The sequence below is a fragment of the Acipenser ruthenus genome, chromosome 16 (assembly GCF_902713425.1).
Source record: "Acipenser ruthenus chromosome 16, fAciRut3.2 maternal haplotype, whole genome shotgun sequence".
Lineage (NCBI taxonomy): Eukaryota > Metazoa > Chordata > Actinopteri > Acipenseriformes > Acipenseridae > Acipenser > Acipenser ruthenus.
Genome location: NC_081204.1, coordinates 12,526,596 through 12,546,435, shown reverse-complemented (window position 1 = coordinate 12,546,435; position 19,840 = coordinate 12,526,596). Strand labels below are relative to the sequence as shown.

General features: G+C 39.5%; 2 protein-coding genes across 3 annotated transcripts in view; one reads left to right on the top strand and one right to left on the bottom strand.

Moving 5' to 3' along the window:
* LOC117412006 (trafficking protein particle complex subunit 6B) lies at positions 1-6,158 on the top strand. Its single transcript, XM_034019926.2, has 6 exons — positions 1-443; positions 2,284-2,351; positions 2,829-2,946; positions 3,396-3,479; positions 4,762-4,855; positions 5,964-6,158. Exons 1-6 carry the CDS (start codon positions 363-365, stop codon positions 5,993-5,995), a joined length of 477 nt encoding a protein of 158 aa, XP_033875817.2. The 5' UTR covers positions 1-362; the 3' UTR covers positions 5,996-6,158.
* Positions 6,159-8,875: 2,717 nt separating this feature from the next.
* Positions 8,876-19,840, bottom strand: part of LOC117414029 (laminin subunit beta-2-like) — a 57,079-nt gene continuing 46,114 nt past the window's right edge. For both annotated transcript variants that reach the window (XM_058988829.1, XM_058988830.1), the window contains 9 exons: positions 19,446-19,630; positions 18,643-18,884; positions 17,725-17,928; positions 17,185-17,329; positions 15,608-15,815; positions 14,557-14,698; positions 14,093-14,269; positions 13,004-13,163; positions 8,876-12,014 (listed from right to left, as the gene is read on the bottom strand). In XM_058988829.1, the coding sequence (XP_058844812.1) occupies positions 11,878-12,014; positions 13,004-13,163; positions 14,093-14,269; positions 14,557-14,698; positions 15,608-15,815; positions 17,185-17,329; positions 17,725-17,928; positions 18,643-18,884; positions 19,446-19,630 (1,600 nt within the window). In that variant the 3' untranslated portion in view covers positions 8,876-11,877. The remainder of the gene's footprint in view (positions 12,015-13,003; positions 13,164-14,092; positions 14,270-14,556; positions 14,699-15,607; positions 15,816-17,184; positions 17,330-17,724; positions 17,929-18,642; positions 18,885-19,445; positions 19,631-19,840) is intronic.

Here is a 19,840-nt window from a genome sequence, read left to right as displayed (position 1 = left end):
AACTCAAAGGACCCCGTGGTGTACAGTGTAAACATACTATATGGAGTATACCATAGCGGTATTTTTTGTTGTAATTGTATAAAAGGTTATTGGTTCTTTGTTGTGTGTTTTTTTAAGAGTCGGTCAAATTTAATTTTAATTAAATATATCAAAATCGATTATAAAAGTTGGACGTAACACGAACTATTTTATTTTAGAAAATATACGTGGTTCTCTGTATATACACAGTAGTACTGCAATACTGTAGACCGTCACCAGAGAAAGCGGACGTGTAAATGTATTTTGTAATTTTTCATTTTAACTTTATTGCTGTAAAACAGTCCTAATTCCATTTAGCTTAGAAACGCGAGGTTTGGAACAGGATGGCGGATGAAGCTCTCTTTCAGTTCCTTCATAACGAATTGATACAATATGTGTACAAGTCATCTGAACAAGGGGAAATGGTAAGTTCTGAACGATTCTGTCGTTCAAAACATTTTAACCACAAAGACGACTTTTTTCATATATTTGTAGTGGTTGTTATCTGGTAAGGTCGTGTTTAAATACGATTACTATTAATAATAACAATGCTTAGTTATCTTAATTATAACCCCTACTGTTGCAGGGACGGGGTTCCTGGCCTGTCAACAAAGCCTGCACAGAAAGCAAAACTATGGAAAGTTGTCATTCTCAGACACTGCAGCCAATAGTGATTATTGTTTCTGCAGGGTTCAATATATGCCCCACCCCCAGTCGTTCATCTTTACAGAAAATTTGGGGTACCATTCTCTTGAGAGATGGGTTGCGCGTTAAAATCATTTGCACATATGTGAATAGTGGATCGTTGGGTTCTCCCCAGGCCGTTTTAACTACGGAAAACCCAGCAATAATAGTGACAATGAATGTGTAAGGTGACCATATGGCTCCGTGTTCAGCGGGACAGTGTGGGATAGTTCAGGCTTTTCAACTCACAACCCAATGCATTCTGGTAAGCGTAGTCCTGCTTCTCTTAAAGGCAAGAATGGTACCTGAGACAGGTAAAACGTACCAGAATGCAATGGGTTGTGAGTTGGAATGCATAAACGGTCCCGCTGAACACGGAGCCATATGGTGACCTGATGAATGTGGAAATTACCAAATCGAAATGGACGAGGAAAAAGAAAATGTAGAAAATGAAAAAGAACAGCCTGATTATAGTCAACGAAGAGCAACTTGTAGAAAATGAATTGGAAGAACCGCAAGAGGGGCCGTGCATAAAAAAAGAAACATTGTGACAGTGGGTATGATGTTATGTGGGGGGGAAAAAATAGAAATGGCTTTTTTACAGCAAGGAATTGGGTGGTATGATGTGCAAGCTCTGCCAGAAACACAAAACAAGATCGCACAGGATCGAGGGTAAATGGAGCAGTGTAGCCTGGGTGTGAATTAGGCTGGATTGTTATTCATTATTATTATTCTCATTCTTTGTCATATTATATATTTAAGGTAAGGCAGTTTTATTTTTGCGTTAAAAGTGCTCCCGGCTATAATGCTCTGCCACCCGGATGTACAGAATTCCTGGGGAGAACCCTGGTTTATTGTTTGATGACACAGTGGAGAGGTACTAATAAATAACAAAGTCAGGGGGCAGATTTTGAACAAACACAAAATTAAGATTTGTATACATTTTATACAGTATACACCTGCCCTGTGTCAGTTTTTTTCAATCAGTTTGTGCTGACATGACACATTTTGCGTGACACAATATATAGGCTGATATAGCAGGTGATATGAAGGTTTGTGCCCTAGAAACAAATAAAAAATACCTTTGGTATACAACAATTATAATACAAATGTTACCGGTAGTGCAATGTTGTCTGTGTTAAAATACAAACATGTTACCACTGTGGTACTTTTCTACAATGGCTCGTAACATTTTAACTGTGATTCCATTGCTCAGTAAGCCCTTGCATTGCTATTGGATATTATTATGTATTATTAATTTTGTAGCACATGCTAGAACATCTTATCCAGGGCAACTTACAATTATATCACATTCTTTTTGACATACAATTACCCATTAACACAGTTTGGTTTTTATTGGAGCAATCTAGGTAAAGTACCTCACTCAAGGATACATCAGCATTGTCCCCCACCTGGGATTAAACCCACAACCCTCTGGCCAGGAGTCCAGACCACTACTCCACACTGCTGCCCCACACACTGATAGTGTGTTGGAATGTCGAGCTAGACTGTCTGACAGAGGTAAGCACTGTCAGTGTTGAATGCACACACACTGACGGTCTCAATTTGTATCTCTGGCAGGAGAATGGAAGGTGTATTACCAGACTGGAAAACATGGGTTTCAGAGTTGGACAAGGATTAATAGAAAGGTAGGTGGTTTAATTACAGAGTTTCCATTGGAGAGGGTTAATCTTGACTCATCAGTTTAACAAAGTTATTTCAAGAGGACCCTTCAGGCAGCAAACTGAATAATTGGTTACAGCAATTATCCTTTTTACATTTAGTGCAATACTGTACACACAAAGAAAAAAAGTACTAAGATGGTGACCTGTAGTGACTCATAAGTGGCCGAACTGTTATACTATTAAAGGGTATAGCCTATCTTTACAACTTAATCATATTTGAGATGCTGGGCCCAATTTGCAAACTTTTTAAATACATTTTTGGTTTTCACAAACCACTTCTGATGTTAAAACTAACAACAGAAAAGTTTTATAAATGCCAAACTTAATCAAAAAGACTTTTAAAAACTCTTTGAATACGGTAACGTGTGTCCTATTTATGAAGATCTGATTTCTCAAGAAAAAAGCAAAAACGAAACTGTTTCTTCATGTATTTTTCTTAAGGTTCACGAAAGACACAGCACGTTTCAAAGATGAGTTGGATGTGATGAAGTTCATCTGTAAAGACTTCTGGACCAGTGTTTTTAAAAAGCAAATTGATAACTTAAGGACAAACCATCAGGTGACTTAAATGCTTAAATGGGTGAATTGCATTTTCTACCAAGTAGTTCAGAAATGAAAAAGTACTGCATTTGTAACAACACATAAAAGCTGAATTGTTTGGCAGCTTGACTTTGGTGGTTGATTTGATTAAAGTATACCCTGCTAGGATAAGCCATAGCAGTTTTTTTTTGTATTATACAGTACCAGGAATCGTCCTATTTCAGGGGTAATCCAAGGATAACTTGGTGCAATTTAGAGGGATTTCCATGTGCTGTAAAATGCCCTGGCAATCAAAAGAGCTAGTCAAAGTAACATGTGCTTTGTTATTGTCAGCAGGGATGAAGTCATGGTCTTTGCATACATTATATAAATCAGTGCTATGAACAGTGACTGATTTATGTATAATCTTTATAATATGTAAAGTCAAATAATAACAAAAATTATATATTCTTTCTTTTAATTCTTTAGGGTATTTATGTGCTTCAGGATAACAAGTTCAGACTGTTAGCACAGATGTCTGGAGGGAAGCAGTATTTAGAACATGCACCTAAGGTGAGCTGAAAGTAACAACAAAAATGCAGTGCCTTTACATCAGAGTAGAAGAGACAGTAATTTGCTGTATCGAGATTTATTCTAGTCCTTAGCCTAAACCCATCTGAAGCAATGGGTTTACAGCAGACGTGAATGTAGTGTGCAGGAGGGTGGCATAGAAGGCTTAGATTGTAATGGCTTGCTCTAGGAAACACAATAAAACTAAAGATATATACAACTTCGTACTGACAGAAATATTACAATAGAGAAACAAATGGATACAGTTTGTTTGTGCAAATAATCTAATGAATGTAATGCATTTTAAAGTTAAAACTAAATATGGGATGTATGAAATTGTAAAATAAAAAATATAATATATTTTATGAATTAAATAAGAATATTCAGATATTTCAAAGACAAGTTGCTGCTGCATCCAGGTACCAAACTCACTCCAGTGCATTAGCTGCAACCAAATCATGTGACCCACTGGATCTGTTTAGCTGGAGCTTTAGATATACTGCAGGCTTTATATTTGTTTTATTTGGGTACAATTTTAGGTCCTTAGGCAAAAAAAACCTTCCTTCTTTTAAAGCAGTTACTTATTTTCCTTTGTTCTCTTTATAGTGTGTAGGGGTATCCCAGTTTTAGTTGATGAGGGTAGGTTACCAGGGTAGAAGGACAAGCCTGTTGTGAGTATTCACATCATTGAAAAATATAGGGGGGTTGCCTGGAGGTGCTTCTGTCAGGTTGGAGCTACAAGTTTTAATTATTTTCCCCAAAGAAATGTGAGTGACTTTCTGGATCTTTGTTTTGTAACTCTTGCAACAATCTGTTATACAATGTGTTTGTTTGAAAAACCTATTTACTGACCTAACAGGTTTGTCATTAGTTTATGGTTTTTATCTTTTTATCACACTGGCATTAGGCATCACGATACACATAGCAGAATGCAGCCTTTTCATATAGAGTAGAACCTGTCATATTTGATCCTGTCTAAATTCAGAATGGATTCAGCTGCAGATAAAAAAAAAAAAAAAAGACGGTGCATAAAACAAACTGCCCAGTTTAGCCATGTTTAATACCAGAAAACAAGAAAGCAAGATGTTAATATAATTAATGTACCGTTAAATAAATACAGTTTAATAAATGATCTGAGATTTAAAACTAGGATCACAGTCCACAGTTGTAACTTCCTATTAATTAGGAGGCAGTCTGCTGCATGAGGGACTAGATATTCAGAGTGATGAAAGTGTTTCCACTGGGAATGCTCTGTACAGAATTACCATACATCTCTCTTTACCAGTATTTAGCATTTAGCTGTGGGCTGGTGAGAGGCGGGCTATCAAACCTCGGGGTCAAGAGTATTGTGACAGCAGAAGTTTCAACAATGCCTGCGTGTAAGTGTTTATTTATAGATGCATGAAATCTACTTCATGGTCTGTTTTACACCAAAATATATTCTACATATTTATCCTTCCGCGCACTTTATACTTTAAAAAAAGGTAGACCATGCGGACAACCCAATTTATATCTCTCAATAGCAACTTTAGGTGTAGGGGCTCAAGTTGTAGTCATTGATCAACAAAGATTGAAACTACGAGATTGCTATTGACTTAATTTGCAATCCAATTTTCACGTGATTGAGCATTTTTTAGTTAGTATGAAATAAGAAGTTTGGTTTTCCAGACTTTATTTCCACTTTAAATCTGGTAAAATGTAACCTTTCACCACACTCTAGATTCAGTCCCTGTGCAGCAGGTATTAGGAACCCACCTGAAACATGGAACACAAAACGTCCTTTTTGGCACAGTAGTGTCCTAATACTTGTTACACAGGGAGTGAAAAATACCATAGCCACACTGTGTAAATTATACACAATAAACACATGTTGAAACCACGTGATTACCATTGAATTCATTAAAAAAAACAAAGAGTGCAGATCATTAAGGTAATGTGAATAAGGTAAAAATGGTCTTCATCCAATTCTAAGAGAAAATGAAATGTGAAAATTAAATACGTATCTGCAGAAAATTTATAAGGACCAAGATAGATGTGCTCCATAGCAGTGTATGATGTTTTAATGACTACCACTATGTGTTAAGTTATTGCCACATTTTGAATTTGCCTTCCGTCTGCTCTCCATTCACTTGAGATGCTCTGCTGCAGTGTAGGGAGCATGTGCTGGTTCTGAACCTGAGCAGGCACAGACAGAGGTGGCTGTGGGAAGAAACAGACAGCTGCTCCGGCTCCTTTTCTGTCTCCCCGCACAGCTGTCTCTGTGCAGCGCTGGGCTTTCGGGACACAACAGGGACATTGCAAATGCATACTGTGTTGCATTGCCATATTGTTATTGCAAAACTATTAAAGTACTGCTACTTGAACAGCAGTGGACAATGGTGGAGATTAAAGAAATACCAGCAGTTAGCAGAAAACAGGAAGGAGGAGTGCAAATTGTTCCAGTTGATAGTTATTATATTTAATGATATGTTTTTGTTGTCTTTACAGGTAAATTTCAAATTATGATACAGAAGATGTAGACTCACACCACTGAAATAAAGCCCATTGTGTTATCAATACCATGTAATTTAATTGTGACATCTCTTAACAGCTGCCATTAATACTGCTGCCAAGTATTTATCCACGTGATTAGTATTGAATAATGTATACATAAATCTGCTATTAAAAGGACCATAAACAACAGCAACTTGTTGTATGTGTTTATTTTGAGTCTAATGTCCTGGGAGCACTAAATAAGAATGCTCTGTAGTGTATGTGTAAAACAGATTGGACAAAAATTGGAAACCACTTCAAATATGTAGACTATACTTTAAAAAAGGCTGTCCCACATGTGACTGATTGATTTGTTATGCAAATGAAATCCTGCACATGTACACAGAGATATATAACAGATGTATCTTCCTTTTGCAAGTCAGTTTATTATAAGTTTATTCAACATTTCATCTAAGATAATAATATATTTCAGCAAACTAACATCTTAGTTAAACATCCTGCCTGGATCCTGTCTTAACACCTCCACTAAAAATATACTCCAGGATATTTCTTCAGAAGCACATTACTAGACCAGTTTTTAGTTGTTGCTGTCGCAAGATCAAACAACACTTTGATTTTTGGCTGATGAAAAATGCATAGTTTAGATGGCTATCATTGGGTATAAACTTATTTTCAGAAAAGATGGTTAGTTTTGAAAGTACCGGGAGCTTGAAGTGTTAGTTTGAATTTGTTACTTTCAGGAACTACTGGCTCAGGACAAGTACAGGGCAGGAAGTTCAGTTGGTATGCAAATTATTGATATGTATTAATAACAAAATAATCTAGCAAGCTTAATATTCGCAGTCAGATTCCTGACCGGTTCCTGCGCTTTGCTTTCTTAGTTAATAAAAATAAAAGTTAATAAAACTTCAGACATACAATAATTCATGAAAAGGTCAATGTGGCATTCTTTCTATAGGAAAACTATCAGCTGGAAAGAATCCCCCCTTTCTAGCCTATAAAAATGCAAAGTGTTGTTATTTCACAACCAGAGAAACTGGTAACTGGAAAGTGCAGGTTTATTTTTAATTATAGAAAATTCAGTGTGTGGCTATACTTAAGAAAAACTGTTCAGTTGAAGGCTCTTTTCTTCTTTTTCTGTCTCCTCTTGACTGGGGTTCAAGGTAACCCTCTTGCTTCAGATCCCTCCTTCTTGGCAGGCAGCAGAGCTGGCCCCTGTAATGCACCAAAACCTCCTCTTTGTTCTCCCCACACTTTGTGCAGCACTAAATTAGACAAAGATCCTGCCTGAACACCTGTGCTTATTTTGCATATTTTCCATAACAGGCCAGGCCTAAGGAGCTTAACTAGCCTCGTGACTGAATGATAATGTGTAATGAGGCACTGTTTAAAGAAGTTGCACAAAATTAAGCAAACACATATATACAATATATACAAAATAAAGGAAAAAATACAAAAAGATATATAAATAGGAAACAGTCCTGAGGATAACCAGTAGCTGGTTCCACCACAGGAGGACAAGGGAAGAGAAGGAGCGAGAATGGGAGGAAGGAGAGTGAAGAGAAGGCATCAAGCCGGTATCTCTCTAAGACATGACATGTTCATCTGACTGGTCAAGAAAAGTCACTCTGGTCCATATACTCAGGGTATCTTCTTCCCCTTCTCATTCTTTCCTCAAGCATTCTACTGTAGAAGACGTAATACCATGTTTGTTTCACAATTCCATATAGCTCTAGCTGTGCTTAAGTTTGTGTTTAAGTACAGATTGAGTCAAAATCACATATGCTGTCATTAATTACAAACTTAACACACTTGTGTTACCCTCATTAACACATTTCACACACACCTGGCGATTCTTAATAAAAATCCTTTTACGGCTCACTGCAACAACTGCGACTCATTTAGAACAACTCAGAACACACCTTAGCCAAAGAGACTCAGGTAAACTGAAACAAACAGCAGGGAACACCCTGAAAACTCCACAAAGTTCTGACAAAACCTTGCACTGACGCATGGCTAGTTTTTCAGCGCAACTATGATATTGAAAATCGGATGCAGGGGCGACAGTGTCCTTGCGCTCAACCGCCCCCCCCCCCCCCCCCTCATATCTCTTTTGAAAATGGGGCTCCCTGTCCTATGAATTACAAATGTTTCAAGTGGAGAAGTCAAATGACAGAAGTGGTAGAATTTCAAAGCGTCTTTTAATTAATTCACAGTGTTTAACAATTATATTAATTAGTTGTTCAGTTCTAGTTGTGTAAAATCAACAGGTATGTTTCTCTTTTCAAAATAGAGGAGTTAATTAAATAAATACACAGTAGTGATTAGTAGTTGAAATAGACCTAACTCCACTGAAAACATGGGATTATTTCACAGATTCAACCCCCCCCACCTGAGTGGACAAGGTACAGTATGGATAAATGAACAGGCACCCCTTCACAGCAGTGCACAGCCTGTTGTGTGCACAGGCCGACTCAGAGCTGCACACAACTGACATTTATTTCAACTAAAATTCAGGACATTAAAAAGTCCAATTACTTGTTAGCAATAACTGGAGGACGCATCAAATGTACTTGGACACCTCCACCTGCTTCCCCAGTACAAAACCTTGACTCTGTCCCTGTTGTTTGTCTCTTGCAGATACACCTTTTTATTGCAATTCCTTCTGCTAGAAGTTCCTCTTTCAGTTTCTTACTTGATTTAATAGAGACCTCTACTGGAAAGGCCACCTTATACATGACACTATTACTAAATGCTAAGAAATTCCCATACCAAGTTCATCAAGTGGATGAGTGGTTCTCAAGATATAATGTAGTCCCTGCTGCTGACATTCACAAGGAAAAATAATGAAGTTTCACTGGACATCATTTGATACTTGTCTCCACAGAACAAAAATCACAAACCAGTTAGAGGAAAAAGCTTTTATTCCATGATATAGTGCACAGTGTATTAAAATACCTGATAAATAACTTTTTATGCATGTTTTATGTTTGCCATGTTTATGTACATGCTTTGCCATGCCTCTCTGGGATTTACTATTACCTTTGTTTTTACTATGCTATCACTATGCTTTATTACACTGTAATATGTTAGTAATATGAAATATTGGATCTTTAAAGGCATTTAATGGTCATTTTTCTCTTTTGCATTAAAAGCTCAGAGAACCAGCCTGAACATTCTTGAGATTTCTACCATGGAAATATTATTACAGCTTGTGATCTACAGTAGTGTGTCCCAGTTTGTTTCCCAGCTGAGCCAATGACAACACTGTTAATGTTTCCAAAAGCTTATCCTCTAAAGAGCATGCATCCTAAATCTTATTCCTCCAGACAGAGGTGTCTCCTTCATAACTCATTTACTTGCTGTGCTGAACCAAAACATTTCTAAAAGAATCGTGCCTTTATTTTTCTCTTTTTAATCTTGCATTTGTTTTGGATAGATAGTTTGATGTTTATGAAACTATCATAGACTATAATACACCAAAACAGGCTTGAAAAAATATTTATATTAGAAAAATTCAAAGAAAAAAAAAAACGTAAAAAAAAAAAAATATATCAATAGAGAAATCCAATTAAAATGTTAAAACACAACAAAAAATAATGTTTTTTTTTTACCCAAATCGTCACCAAACCAGAAATAAACAACATTTAAGTGTGTTACAGTAGTTTTATAATTACGATTTATTTTTTCTTTCACTAATAACAATTTGGAGCAAAAAGCTTTGAGAATGTTGACAAGGTTCGTCAAGATCCTAGTCGTCTGTCTGGAAGGAATAAGGTTTGCGAAGGCAGGTACACATACTAGTCTGTCATTAATAACCGTTGCCAAAAGGGAACCGCATGTCCTGCCAACAGTGAAAGAAAACATATGCTGTATTATCAAAGACTGATATACTCCAGCCTACCTGCTCTCTCTCTGGTAAAAAGCACTTTAACAACAGTAAAAATACACACCCTTTGATTGGATGTCCAGAACAAAAAGAAGAGAAGTAAAAACTATGGTGTACAAACTATAGAATGCAGAACAGTATTTCTTTCACTATTAGCAGGGATCCAGTTTTGGATTGCTTACACAATACAAGTATTTTCTGACACTGGGGTTGATTTGATCACCCTGTACACTGCCAGTATGCCAGCTGGATTATTTCAGAGCATTTTACAGCATTGGGGAATCACCCTGGATTACATCCTTGGTTATTCTAGGATTATTCCTTAAAATAAGTGGTGATGAAATCCAGGTGGATTCACTGGTGCTGTAAAACGCTCTAAAACAGCATACAGTGAATAGGTTGACCAAATAAACTCCATTATGTTGTTTACAACATAGCAACTTAAAGTCCTATTTTATGGGTAAGAAGATGGTAACTCACATTGTTGACATCACATATTATATATATTATATCTGATCCATGAGGAAAATATCTTCTATAGCTGGCACCTGTTAAAAATATTTTCTTGCCATATGCTATAGAATAATAATTTATATTTTCTTGAAAGTATATTTGAAAGGTTGGTACGAGTTAACATCTTCAGCTCAGCAAGGCTTCAATTGAGACTCTTGGCTGAAGGAACTTTAAAGGCAGGACATACAGTAGGGTGTACATCATTAAACAACTCCCATCCATGTACAGTATTATTCATGGAATTCCCAATGCTTGTATTGTTTCCATTTTTCATTATATCCTTAAAACGTATTTTTTAAACGTTTGAGCTCATCATGGTTCATAGCCACATTTTCTCTATAAAAGTGTACTTCCCCACAAGGGCTTTTTGCATGATCAATGTGAGACAAAGAATTGGAAACCAAATCCCATTAATGATACGGAAGTGAGAGAATTCTTTATTTTGTACACCTGTTGTTTTTTGCCTCTAAAAGAAGACATGAAGACACGTTTTTCAAAAGCTATTTTTTTTATTACAGTAGTCTCCGCGTATAGGGACATCTCCTAAGAGAACACTTTGTCTAAGAGAACACCCTTGTGGTGAAACAGATTTTTCCCATTGTAAATGCTCCACCTAAAGGAACAGGAACTTCGCTTGAAATAACTCATTTTTGGCAGCGATAGTGATTCATTCACAACTAATACAGTACTGTTTTGTAACCTGATAATTCATCATCATCAAACTTAAATTAAAATGGATATTCAATCTTTTCAAGTGACTTCATCGCGAGAGTGTCTTGAGGCACACTGATTGGTTTATTAAATATTTTCGTCTTTTATCATTGCCTCTTTTTGTATTCTGATATTCATGAGTGCACCTCATCACTACAGAATGGCATGTAAACAAATTGAACAAATTGTTCAAGCTCTTGAAAAAAACCTGAATCAGACACAAGTCACTGAGCAGTTTGGTGTTTCCCGTTCTGGTGAGTCGCTTCACCATTCTGGTAAATAATTTTGTGCATGTCTTGAATATTGTACATGTACTCATGATTAATCTAGAGCTACTGTTGTATTTTTTAACATGTGTAGGGGTGGTGTGCTAATTTAGTTTTGCAGTTACTTTATTATTATAGTTTATAACATACACTTGCCTATTTCTTTTCTCTCATTCTGTTCATTTCATATGTTGATGCATGTGCGTCATGAAAAGTAATACATATTTATTTATTGATTGACACATATTGTGTCTGGTGGTCAACACTTCACTTGCTTCCCAGGGGGTGTTCTCTTAGCCAGAAACTGTACTTCTAATTTCAGCCAAAGGTCTATTGCCTGATTAAGGACTGTGTTTACACCAAACCACAAAAAAAAAAAAGGAACATATTAAAAACTAAGTGTGAACGCTGGAGCTTCTGACTGGAGTAAAGCCTCTGTAACACTAGGGGGCACCATTTGCAGGGCCAGCAGTTGTTCAGAAGCTCTGGGAGTGCCCTAGTGTGGTTGCTGGCTGTGAGTGAGCGTGTGTTACTGGCAGGTGTTGTAGATTTGGATCTGCTGGTTGATGTCTTTCAGGATCCCTCTCATTTTGTCCTCCAGTCCGTCGAGCTGCCTGGCTTTGCTCTCTAGCGTTTTCTCATTCTCCTCGTAATCTATCTCTAGGTCTACAGACAGGAAAAAAAAGAAACACAATGAAGTTATCCTTCGGTAGTTCATACATAAGTTGTAATACTAAAAGAAACATTAAACTGTTTGATAAAAATTGAGACATACTTCTAAGTTGAAATATTTGTCATTTTACAAAGTTCTGTATTATTATGTATACATGCACCCCCATCATTGTCTGTAGTTCTTGATGCTACAGTTACAACAAAACGTTAAACACTTAATCAGAAGATATTCATCAAGACTAAAAAGAAACAAGGTGAAGTAGCTCTAACATTCCTGTGAGAAGAAGTGATGTTGGCTATCTTAATATATTCGTATCTTTGTCAATGCATTTCAATACAGTATTATATAATTATTGTCTCTATTCGCAAAGCGTTAACTCCTGAGTGTTTTTATGAATATGTTTTCGTTTTAAGTTCCTGAAACTGTTGTGGACTATTTAAAAAAAAAAAAAAAACACTATTTAAACAACAACTTAAACTTTGTAAATAGATATTATCACAAAATAAATGGACAAAGTTTCATTTCATAACTAGTTTTCTTATTAGTATTGACTTTAACTGACAAACACTTTGACTCAAGCATTTATCATGGACTCCCAAGATATATCCCTCAATAGATCATCCTCAGGTACCCTATCAATACCATGACCTACAATCACGGTATGGGGAACAACTGTAACGAATATCCATGCAAAGTATCATTACAAATGGATGAGCTGCAACGGTAAGTGTGACATGCAATACATATACAAGGCGCCACTGTGTCTGAGGGGATATACATATCTCCCTATAATGTCTACAAATATATATCCCCTGCGTGTCCAATATGGAATAGTACATCTTCATAAGGTTCTTAAGTTGTGTAGTATTGAACACGTCAAGTAATTTTCAGCGGCCACACAACTGTTATTTTTGGTAGTTTGCTCAAGCCCACCAGAACTCATTGCACAGGCTGTAGGCCTCAGTGCCCTTCCTGCTCCTACCATTCAGTCTCTGCAGCTTGTTCTGGGCCTCCTTGAGTAGCTTCTTGGCCTCGTCTCGCAGTTTCTCTGCTTTTTGTTTGGCCTCTTGGACGGTTTTGGCTTTCCTGTCGACGAGGTCCTGCACCGTTCTGTACTTGTCAGTGAGCTCGCCATCTAAGAGCTGCAGGGAAACAAACATGGGGAGAAATGAACAGGAGGCCCTCGGAATACCTTCCACACTGAGGAACCGCTAGCAATTATCCTACTTCAATAACAATAACAAGTATGTCAGTAACATGCATCACCAGCCACGTCTGTGAATTCAAGATTTAAGCGACTATCAGTATGATGGAAAGTTGGATGAACAAATTTCATGACAAATTTCATAAGCGGTTATCCAGACACATGCGAAAATGTTAGTGTGACATATAGATGGCCAAATGTCTGGACTGACCGAATGGAATTTCCTCTGTTATATGTATTGCATTTAAATTGTTTTGTTTAGCTCTTACAGTCAGAAATCTTATAGTCTCAATAACTTTCATGACAGCTGGATAACCGGTTCTCCAGATATAGAGAGAAATAAGTGAAGTGGAATAGAAGTACGTTGTGATGAAATTATAGGGCACTTGGACCATGAGCTTCCTTCGAAATTTTGTAGTCTGCAGTTCTGTGGAGTTGTGGGATACATTTTAGCTTTACTGTGGGCGGAGTTGAGGGCAGGCTACAAGATTGGCAGAGTTAAAAAACGTAATACATTAATGAAGCCTTGACAATAATTTTACTTTTCCCTGAAACCAATCTCCCAGCCTATAGAAACCTCTCCAGTGTGAGTGGGTCCACCAGGGAAGAGAGCTAGACTGCAGCAGGAGAGTTGCTTGTATTTGCTAGTGGGGGAAAAGGACTAGCCTTCCCCCCTTTAATCATAGTGTGGAGACAACAGAGGTTTCAAGTTTAGTTCGAGCTCCAAGAAGATTGATTTCACCATCACTCATAGTGTCCTGCCACCCATGACCACGAGGGGCACTATATCACATATGTACATACTTAGATATTTAATCGCCAGCAGGAGATAATGCATCGTCTCTCGAACTGTCACCCTGTGCTTACCTGCTTAGCCTCGTTCGCTTTGTCCCGTGCCATGGTGGCTGTCTCCTCTGCCCTGGACGCCACCAGGCTGTTGTTGGCACGCTTGGTCTTCAGGACCTCGATCTGTCCACCCAGCATGCCCAGGCGGTCCATGGCATCGTTCAGGTTCTTCTCACTGGCAGCAGTCTCTGACTGGATCTGAGAGAAGAAAGGAGGTAAAGAATGGGTGCCACCCTGCAATGGGTTCACTATCCTCTAAAGTCTGCAAGCCTGCCTGCCTTTATTATTCCAATAATCTATTGTATGTGTTGGCTATACAGTTATTGGATAAGGGTTTCTTGTGGCTGCTTGGGAGTTATACAGCGTGTTTACTCAGCACATTCAAATTTCTACAGCCTTCAAGCACAGTGGATAAAAGATGCTTTTTACCTGATGTTGCTGGACGAGAGATCTCCGAGAAATCAGCAGCCGCCCTATTGTTTTACCTGTGCCAGTCTGTCCTCAGTCTGACCGATGTCGCTCTTGGCTCGCTGAATTGCTTTCTCAGCAGCGGCCTGTGCCCGGCGAGCATCTTCTAAAGCCTGCTTTACCGTCTCTGCCGTGTTCTTCACGCTCTCTGCGCGAGTCCTGGGGGTGAACGGAGAGACAAGGCAGTTATAGAGAAGCACTTCCATAGAGACAACGGCAACCCCTCTGTGGGCCAAGCAGCCAAATAAAAAGAAAAACACTGCCTGTGCAATTGATTTCTAAGCAAGCAAGAACAGGCAAACAAGAGGTTGCACCAAGACCCAGGGTCCAGGTGTGTTGTGAGGCACAGCCATGTGAGTCGTCTCAGTATAACCACACACTTTCAGCTGTGTTAATACAGTTTTTTAATGGTACTGAGACAGTTGAATCAGAGTGCTTGGTTTGACACACCCTTTCCCCTATTAGGTTATGAACCCAAATTCACAGGACTGCTTCTGCACTGAAGTTTCTTTAGTTCAATATCTATACATCATCTTCACACACTGGTATGTGTTGGCTCAGTTAGATCTGAGTTGTCCATAACAAAACGCTGACATGTAAGATTGTAGAAATATTAAATGAAACAAGTACATTTCTGTGAAGTACAGTACAAGGCAATGACACCCCACCAAGGACTGACTATGACCCTCTTGGCTACCCTAAAACATGGCCATCATTGTGTCACACATTAGCAGTTTATGATAGATATTGTCTAGACACTGACTTCTAGTCTAAACTTTTGTCAAAGGATTTGACTAGTTTCTATTGGTAGTTCAAATTTAAAAGCCGTGACATGTTTTTCTTTTGTTTGAATGTTGTTTTGTGAGCCCAGACCAGCATGCCTGCCCTCTCCCTTACAAAAACACAGTGAAAGCATGGTAAAATGTAGGTAAGCATTGTAAAGCACAGAGAGGTCTGGTAAAGCACATTTATAAGACATGGTAAAATATATATTGTATAACCATGGGGAAAGTGCAAAGCCACCGTGCAGAAATGCGGTGGTAAACTTTTCAAAGGGCTCCTCAGTACCTGGCTCTCTTGGCGTCCTGCAGAAGCTGCTCTGCTTTGCGCACGTCGTCATTGGTCTGCTCCAGGATGGCGTCCACGTTGGAGAGGCTGTTGACTCGGTCCTTGATCTCCTCAGCCAGGTGTCTGATCTGCTGTGGGGAGGCGGGGATGGAGAGCTCCAGGACATGGCTGGCCACCATCTCAATGCTGTCAGGGTCCGCCCCATCCTCTGTGGAGACACAGCATCCTCAAACAGCGCCTCTGAAGTCAGGGGCTCGCTACCACACTCCACTCAAGAAGGTGTCGTTTATAAATACTATATTAACCCTTTGCAGTCCATTTATTAAGCGCGTGTCAGGCGTGTCCGGTCCAATTTATTTTCACACGCGCAGTTAATTTTAGACACGCTGTTTAAAATTATTTTTTTTCCACAGTCAAACGGGTTTAAAAGGCCCTGCATATCAACAAAGCACTCACTAGGCATCTCCAGCCCCGCCCCACCCTTTTGTTCGGTATCGCTTTCACATATGCTTATAAATAAATAAATAATAATAATAGTCGTACATACCGATCAATCATCTCCTGATCACTCATTTTATCACCAAACTCCTCAATAATGCGATCCAAGTCATTATTTTATTACTATAACATCTAAAAAAAGCTCTGCAAATGTCAGTGATATTCTCTGAGCGCTGATGCAGTATCAGCCAGCTTGTTTCCTTATGACCGCCCCTATCTGATGCCAGGGGCAAGTATGACTATTCATGAGATATGCCCTTTTTTTTTTTTCGGCTTGTCTCGGCTCCTGTCGCTCCCACTCGGCCATTGAATGGTTTTCTCGGCTTTTTCCGGAGAAAAAACGACTAGAAACCCGTTTTTTGCGTTTTTTTGATGATGTCGGACAGGGTCCGACACTGGACCGGATAGGAATAATTGCAATGTCGGACCAGGTCCGACATAGGACCGCAAAGGGTTAATACTGCCCACCTGAAACTTCTTTGTGTCAGATAGCAAGTATCAGATGGCATCTATCAGATGGAAATTACAACATAAAGATTAGATAGGCTTTAGTGTATAGACATATTTAAAGTAATTGTAGCCAACAAAATAGTTCCTAAATTTTGTCCGCAGTTAACATCCATTCTTTGTGTGTATCTCAAATGTGCAGTTTGGAAAGAAACACAGATTTAAGCACTACACCAGGTTAAAGCAATCTCTTTTTTAGTCTGTCTTGCACCTGCTGGGTACCTTCACCCAGAGGTGAAATTGTCCCCACCCCTTCACTGGCTTCTTTAGATAACCAATCAGCTGCATCTCCTACTGACTGACATACACTCCAACCTAGACTAAAATGCATGTACTGTAGAGCTTATTTGTTTATAGTTCTTCATCCATACCATACTCTATATGTATGGCAGATTGAGCCTTTCAGATGTTGTTGTTGGACACAACATGACTATTTTGTACAGGAAACTTCTATTACAGAATAGAGAAAAGCAAACTAGAGACGGTAGAAAAAAAAGCTGCTGTGCAAGTAGAGCCTAAAACAAGTATGCCCTTGACAGCTGATGATGTTATTGTTAAGGGAGGGGGCTCACGCGTGAGGAAGCCACGGATCTGCTTGATCAGGTCTCTCAGGTCTTTGTTAGAGCGATCCACTTTAGCCTTGGTGGCGTTGGCCTTGTCCAGCGCTGCCTGTGCCCTCACTTTGGCCTCATCAGCTTTCACTTTGGCCTGGGCCACCTAAAAACACAAGCTTGTTAGTAATCATTTGTATTTTGTTTGTATTTCCTTTTATCATTATAATCAATTTTACCCTAATTTCTCCCAATATGAAATGTCCGATTCGAATATCGCCAATGAAACCCACTCACAGCAACAAATCTTTCCAAACTAATGAACTACAGAGTCTACATCTGGCTCAGTGGGGTCACCGAAAACCCATGAATTAACTACCCCCAGAAGATTTCCCACCTTAACCCACAGGAGTGGAGAAGCCAAGATCGACAATTCAGCGTGACCAGGATTCGAGCCAACGAGCTCCAGATCATGCGACTCACCTTGACTTTACTGGATGAGCCCCTGGGACCCCTGGTTTGATTTTTTGTGTGTTTGGTTCAATACAGACAGCGCCTCACCTTCTGGAAGAGCTCATCCACCTCACTGATGGCCTTGCTCAGCTCTTTCTCTGCATACTTGGCTCTCTCCAGAGCATTATTCGCCGTTGCCACCGCTCCGTTACAGTTCAGACCGCCGCAGTGCCTGTTTCCCTCGTCGTCACGGCAACCCGCTCCCCCACAAGGGCTCTCAGCACAGGGGGCGTCACCGGGGGCTCCACATACCTGGAGAAGGGGGCGAGAGATAACAGAACAGAGTGAAACACAACCAAGAGGCAGCTGTTCTAAACATTTTAAAGATCAATATGTTGAAAAAACATATTGTTCTTTGATTGGTTCATACTACGGATTGCTAATTGGCTAGAATGTTCTGGATCCAACAACTGCCTTGTCACTTTTCTGTTGATTGTTTAGCTTTCCAGACTTAATTATCACATTTGAGTTGGGTGTCGTCCATTTACCTTGTCACACCACTGTAGATTCACTCTATATGCAACCATCTGACATCTGACACAACTTAAAGTGCAACAAAATAAAAGTCTGGAACTTGCAAGAAATTTTTATACCAATGAGGGGTAAGAAAATGTACTCTGATCGCAAAACCAAGCCAATTGCTTGAAAATGCTGGCAAGCTACTGGCCTCTGGAGGACAAAGGCAATCCCTGCAGGTGTCCTGGCCAGTAGGGTCTGCTGTAGCATGAGGAGTCCCTGCAGGTTTTTGTCTATGCAACACTCCCTGTGGAATCCCCATCGTTGACCAGCCACTTGGCACAGCCAGGATGCAAACCTGCGCTCCTCTGACTGTATGACCTTCACACCATACAGTCGCACCAAGTAGGTCAGACGGGGACCCAAGTTAGGTGCAGTGTTTTCTTGCTAGTTTTAATAAAACCAGGCCCATTGTATATCAAGCTAAACACACAAAGACTGCAGACTTACTTTTTCGTTGATTTTTTTCATGTCCAGAGTCTCAGCCTTGGCAGCCAGGTCGATCAAGGACCGCTTGTTGGCCGCGTTCTTCTTGTTGAAATCGTTCTTCTTTTCAGCCAGCAGCCTTTCGGTCTTGCGTCGGGTGTCGCCGGATTGGCTGACAGTGCTGGGCGTGGTGACAGTGGACTCGTTGGCGCGGCGCTCTGCAGCCCGGGACTTATCAAAGGAGCTGCGGATACTGTCATAGGCACCTATGGTGAGGGCACAGGAGAATCTGTTTGTCTAGGAAGATGCATTCTGTTTTTTGTTTGCCTTCTTTTCCTCTCCATAATATTTTCACCAGCTGTTACCCACTGTTGATACGTTTCCACTGTTTTTGTTTGCTCTACACACATTTCTTACTGTGCTGTACCTCAATGATCGTACTTTATAACATCCTTTATAAAGTAAGCTTGGCGAAGGCTGTCTTTTTAAATAATAATAATTTAAAATAATGTGATCTACGATCTACTGTTATGGTGTTGCACCTCTGCTTATATCAATTGTGATCAATATTGGGATATTTGGGAAACTGATCCTGGAGGTAGCACCCAGTAATAGAAATACCAGTATTTATATTATAAAGCACTCAGTGTACGATATTAGCTACATGGTTTGGACTTTATGTATTAATTTACACATAACTTTCTGAAGCAATCTTCATTGACACTTCACGAGTAATTTGTGCCCCCCCCATGTCCTGCAGCCTGTGACAGGATGTGTCTGCCCCCCCTCCACCCATCCTGCGAGAGGATGTCCTGCCCCGCCTGTACCCAGGAAGTTAGAGTTCTTGAGCGTGTCGAGCTGTTGTCCGAGCTTGCTGGCAGACAGGTTGAGAGCCCGGGTCTCTCGCTCCAGAGCGCTCAGATCGTTGCTCGCTGCGAAGTTGCTGTCTTGCACGCTCGTCAGGTCCCTCTCGATCTTGTCCAGAGAGCCTGTTGTCTCATCAATCTTGTTTCTAGCAAGAGTCGAAAGAGTATCAGTTAATGGTACTTCCAAAAAATACAAAAGGACTTCCAATACCACTAGAATTGTGTATTATGGTAAAGTATCTGCAAAAAAAGAGAAAGACAAACAGTACGGTAGAGAAACTGAACATTTCATTTAGACTACATGTGAAGAACTGTTGTAATCTGATCAAAAGTACAGTAAACTTTCGCTCATCCAA

Coding starts and splice junctions, on each gene's coding strand:
- LOC117412006 (XM_034019926.2), top strand. CDS start 363: ATGGCGGATGAAGCTCTCTTTCAGTTCCTTCATAACGAATTGATACAA. Junction 2,352..2,828: donor GGACAAGGATTAATAGAAAG/GTAGGTGGTTTA, acceptor ATTTTTCTTAAG/GTTCACGAAAGACACAGCAC. Junction 3,480..4,761: donor ATTTAGAACATGCACCTAAG/GTGAGCTGAAAG, acceptor TCTCTTTACCAG/TATTTAGCATTTAGCTGTGG.